This window comes from Volvox carteri (assembly GCF_000143455.1).
Source record: "Volvox carteri f. nagariensis unplaced genomic scaffold VOLCAscaffold_22, whole genome shotgun sequence".
Classification (NCBI taxonomy): domain Eukaryota; kingdom Viridiplantae; phylum Chlorophyta; class Chlorophyceae; order Chlamydomonadales; family Volvocaceae; genus Volvox; species Volvox carteri.
Genome location: NW_003307565.1, coordinates 788,243 through 792,366, shown reverse-complemented (window position 1 = coordinate 792,366; position 4,124 = coordinate 788,243). Strand labels below are relative to the sequence as shown.

The following is a 4,124-nucleotide window of genomic DNA, read 5'->3' as shown; positions in this document are numbered from 1 at the left end:
GCGAGGGAGGAAAAGCAAGGTGGGAGGAGGAGCGCGGGGGAGGAAGGGGAAAGAGGAGGGGGGAGACATGGGATAATGATGGGGGTGATGCAAAAGGAGCAATAAACTGCCGACACGTCCAAAAAAACCCGTGTGGCGAAGAGCAGCGGGGATCGGTGATGAGAACAAGAGGGGGATCTCGATCCGGACATACATACGGAGGGACATGGATGGACAGGCGGGCCATCGCAGTGGCCAATACACCGGTGGCAGCAAGGTTACGCAAATGTGAATGCCGGCTGGCGCAATTAGGCGGGAAGGCAGGTTGCACCTATCGGGCAAAAACAAACAGGAAAACCAGGGCAATCAGGGGTGGGCAGCAGGGGCCCTGGGGGGGCTGGCTAACGGGCCTGCAGGCTGTAGATGCGGAGGCAAAGGCGATTAAATTATGCGAGGGTAAGCTGTGGGATATGGATCCTTTTTCCAGACAGAAGTCGAGAGCTGGTGCTGCGGCAACCCACGTGTGTAGCGGGAGGCCGCGTCCATTCGAATCCCAGGCCAGGCATGTCTTTCAAGGCCCAGCTCCTACTCAGACTGGACCGCCAGCTCACTTAATAAACGCAGCGATTTGCTCCGGGCGATTTGCGGGAAAGCAATGGCCATTGACGAGACATTTGACTTTCCCATCCTCTTGGGTTTCGAAGTACTCCTTGTACGGCCCAATTGCTTCGGCCAGCTTAGCGTCCATGAGTGGCTGGGTTAATTGGAGAGCTCCTTAACAGTAGTCGCGAGTACGAGGTCCAAATGACTTGAAGGCTGTGCAGGGTTAATGCCAGCTGTCGGCACCGCAACCGGACGGCGGCGCTCCACAAACAGGAGTACTATGGCGTCAGCCAAGTTGAATTGCAATCAATGGTCAGTCCACCACAGAAAAGAGATTGACCAGCCTGGTACAAAAACAAAGTGCTTCGCTGGTGTCGTGGCTGGTGATAGTGACTTTTAGTTCATTTTTAAGGCAGGTGCCCTCTGGGCATTACCTTATGGTAGAACGTTCCAACTCAGTAGTGCATATTTTGCTGTATTTGCTGCTCAATATAACCAATCGTAAAGCCGTAAACCTATGTTCGTCCAACGGCAACACAAATCCGGTAACGAGGCACGCAATCCCAGGTATTTGATAACCTAATTACCGTTGAGGTTTCCTCTCATACCCCAAGATACGTTCATGTTACAAACTCACGACCACCTGCTTGCATGGTCAAGGCTGTATACGACTAGGACCCTTAACCTTCACGTGGCTTCCATGCAAAGCTTCTAGTTCAACGATGGCTTTGATCATTGCAAAATCAGACTCCCTTTAGCGGAGGTACTCCCCCGGCGAACATTCTCGCCCGTCGAGGTTGGGCAGTTGTGCGACTGTGGCGCGTCCATATCAGCTAAGACATGGAAGGAAGCTCCTTTTCAGCTCGCGTGCTTAGCAGGACACTTGGACCGCCCTGCAGCAACATCATCACGTTCTGCGTGGAGGGTTATCAGGGCATCACATATTGCGCGTACGCGGTATCAGATGATGCGATCATTATTCAACAGGCAAGTCTGTGGGGGCTCGCGAATTTTGAGCCTCATGGGCTGAGGAGCAGCAATCCCAGCCTGCTATGTCCCCCGGTAGTAGCTGTTGCACCTTGCTTGGCCGCGTCCAGCCACGTTGGGAAAACCCTCACCTGCCCCGCACAACCCCCCTTACATATTTCCCTCTCACCAGCCAATACCAAACATTCTTTTGTACGCGCACTTTTCGGCCTAAGGACACACCGGGTTTTAGCCGGCCATGCCATAGCCGGCGGTGCTAAGGACCCACTCAACCTGCGCGACTCCGCCCTATACTCTCCTCCAATTAACTCTGCTCACCACGACACACAAATACCCCAACTAAAAACCAAAACCAACCGCAGACAGACACACACGCACACACACACACACACACACACACACACACACACACATCCTGGGTCCTCATATCACCTTGCATGGGTCCTCATACCTCACCTTACATCTTCCTGGGTCCCAGTCCCGCAATACCCACAACCCTGTGCGTTTTAGAAATTCTCCACAGCCGGATTTGGAAAAAGCCAAACACATGCACGATCTGCGAGACACCCATTCCATATTCCAGGCGTCCAAACCGCTAATTTGGATCTTAGGACCTGCCTTCTGTATGTCTGTGTGTATGTCTGTGTATTACCGTATGATACTGTACTCCCCCTAAGTTACACGGTCGATCCCTCTGCCCTTCCCTATCGGCTGTCTTACACCTTGCACTTGTCAGCTTTTATAATAGAGGGGGTAATAGCAACAGTTTCCCAACGTAATCCCCCTCCGATAGGTAGGTTCTTATGCGTTGTTAGCACTCATTCCCCACGACAAATTAAACATTTAATGCTCGCTCGACTTTCTTCCGCTGAACCGTCTCTACATTATACATGGGGACACCCGGCATATGGACCCGCCCGGCCCCCCGCACACCACCCGCCTGGCCGTACACTTCCGTACTCTTGTGGCTATCCAGAGTCTACAACATGCAGCCCATGCGGACGGTACGGCTAACTTCTCAACCACCGCCGCCGCCGCCTCGGCGGCGGCAGCGGTGCAGACACAGATGCCAGCTGGGGTCCACGGTAACAGCTTCACATTGTCGGCAGCGGCAGCAGTAGCAGCAGCCTCTCCGAAACCGGGTCAGTTTGCGCCCGTACTGCTGATTGATCGAGTGGTTTTCGAGCATGGCTCTGACTCCTTTGAGCGGCTGTGCTGGGGCGGCGGTCCGGAGGCGCTGTTGGCAGCGGCCACCAAGCAGCACGTGTATATCTTCTCACTGAGGCCCTTCTTCCAGGCGAGTGGGGTGAGATAGCGGGGCGAGTGGGGTGAGATAGCGGGGCGAGTGGGGTGAGATAGCGGGGCGAGTGGGACGAGATAGCGGGGCGAGTGGGACGAGATAGCGGGGCGAGTGGGACGAGATAGCGGGGCGAGTGGGACGAGATAGCGGGGCGAGTGGGACGAGATAGGGGGGCGAGTGGGACGAGATAGGGGGGCGAGTGGGACGAGATAGGGGGGCGAGTGGGACGAGATAGCGGGGCGAGTGGGACGAGATAGCGGGGCGAGTGGGACGAGATAGCGGGGGGAGTGCGGCACGTCGTGTGTTGAATGCCGCGAATGTGGCCAATGGGGCGAGTGTAGCGACGGGAAAAGTGGATGCAGTTTTACGATGGGCGTAGCTTGGGGCCGGTTCCTGTGGAAAAGGAAGGCACCAGGAAGACAGACGTCGCTGTCATTTCTTAGCTGGCCGTTGACAGTCGTTGGTTTTAGCTTTTTGAAGTCTCCACCTCTTATCGCCATTTTTATATGCCTTGTTCATATCTCTTATCTTTTGTTGTTTTCCTTCTCCTTCTCCTCCTCCTCCTCCTCGTCGTGCAGGGCCCCGCCGCGATGCTACCCCGCCACATCACCCCCTCGCTACCGCTGCCCAGCACCGCCTTCGCCGTCAGCGGCGTCTATCGAACCGCCATGCCCGCCACCGCTCTGAACTTCACACAGAACTCCCGGGGGCTGCTGCTGACAGACGTGGGCAATAACGTCATGATGCTGAAGCTCGTACCAAAGCCGGGCCTAGGGTTGTACCAGTCGTCGTCGCAACAGCAGTGGCAGCAGCCGCAGCAACAACAGCTGCTGAAGAAGAAGAAGACGCAATACGGCATCATGACGGCGGGGACGGCGGCAGCGACGGCGGCGGCGGCGGCGGCGCCGGTACGGTTCTCTGTACATGAGGCCTGGCGCGTGCGCGCGGATGCAGCGCATACGCTGGCGTCAGCGAGTTTTGATTGCTACAGCCCGTGTGCCACGACGACGGCTGTAGCCGCCGCCAGCGGCGGGCCGCACAAGGTGACGATTTGGTGGCCGTCGCAGCCGAGCAGCAGCGGCAGTGGGCACCTCGGCGCATCTGCCGTCGGTGCGGAAATTATACGGCATCCTGTACGGGTTCTGTCATTGGACTGGAGTCCTCCGTTGGTGGGGTCGCGTCCTGCGGAAAAGGGTGACGGCGGCGGCGGCGGCGGTGGAAGTGGATTCGAAAATCAAGTCACAGAAGGGGTGGC

General features: G+C 56.6%; 2 protein-coding genes across 2 annotated transcripts in view; one reads left to right on the top strand and one right to left on the bottom strand.

The window, feature by feature from the left end:
- The window catches only part of VOLCADRAFT_117791 (uncharacterized protein), a gene marked incomplete at both ends in the record, with an annotated part of 1,700 nt that extends 973 nt beyond the window's left edge, over positions 1–727 (bottom strand). Inside the window, one exon of the mRNA XM_002951111.1 lies at positions 591–727. Within this exon, the coding sequence (XP_002951157.1) occupies positions 591–727 (137 nt within the window). The remainder of the gene's footprint in view (positions 1–590) is intronic.
- Positions 728–2,476: 1,749 nt separating this feature from the next.
- VOLCADRAFT_117790 (uncharacterized protein) overlaps positions 2,477–4,124 on the top strand; it is a gene marked incomplete at both ends in the record, with an annotated part of 23,460 nt that continues 21,812 nt past the window's right edge. Inside the window, 2 exons of the mRNA XM_002951194.1 lie at positions 2,477–2,875; positions 3,448–4,038. Of these exons, the coding sequence (XP_002951240.1) occupies positions 2,477–2,875; positions 3,448–4,038 (990 nt within the window). The remainder of the gene's footprint in view (positions 2,876–3,447; positions 4,039–4,124) is intronic.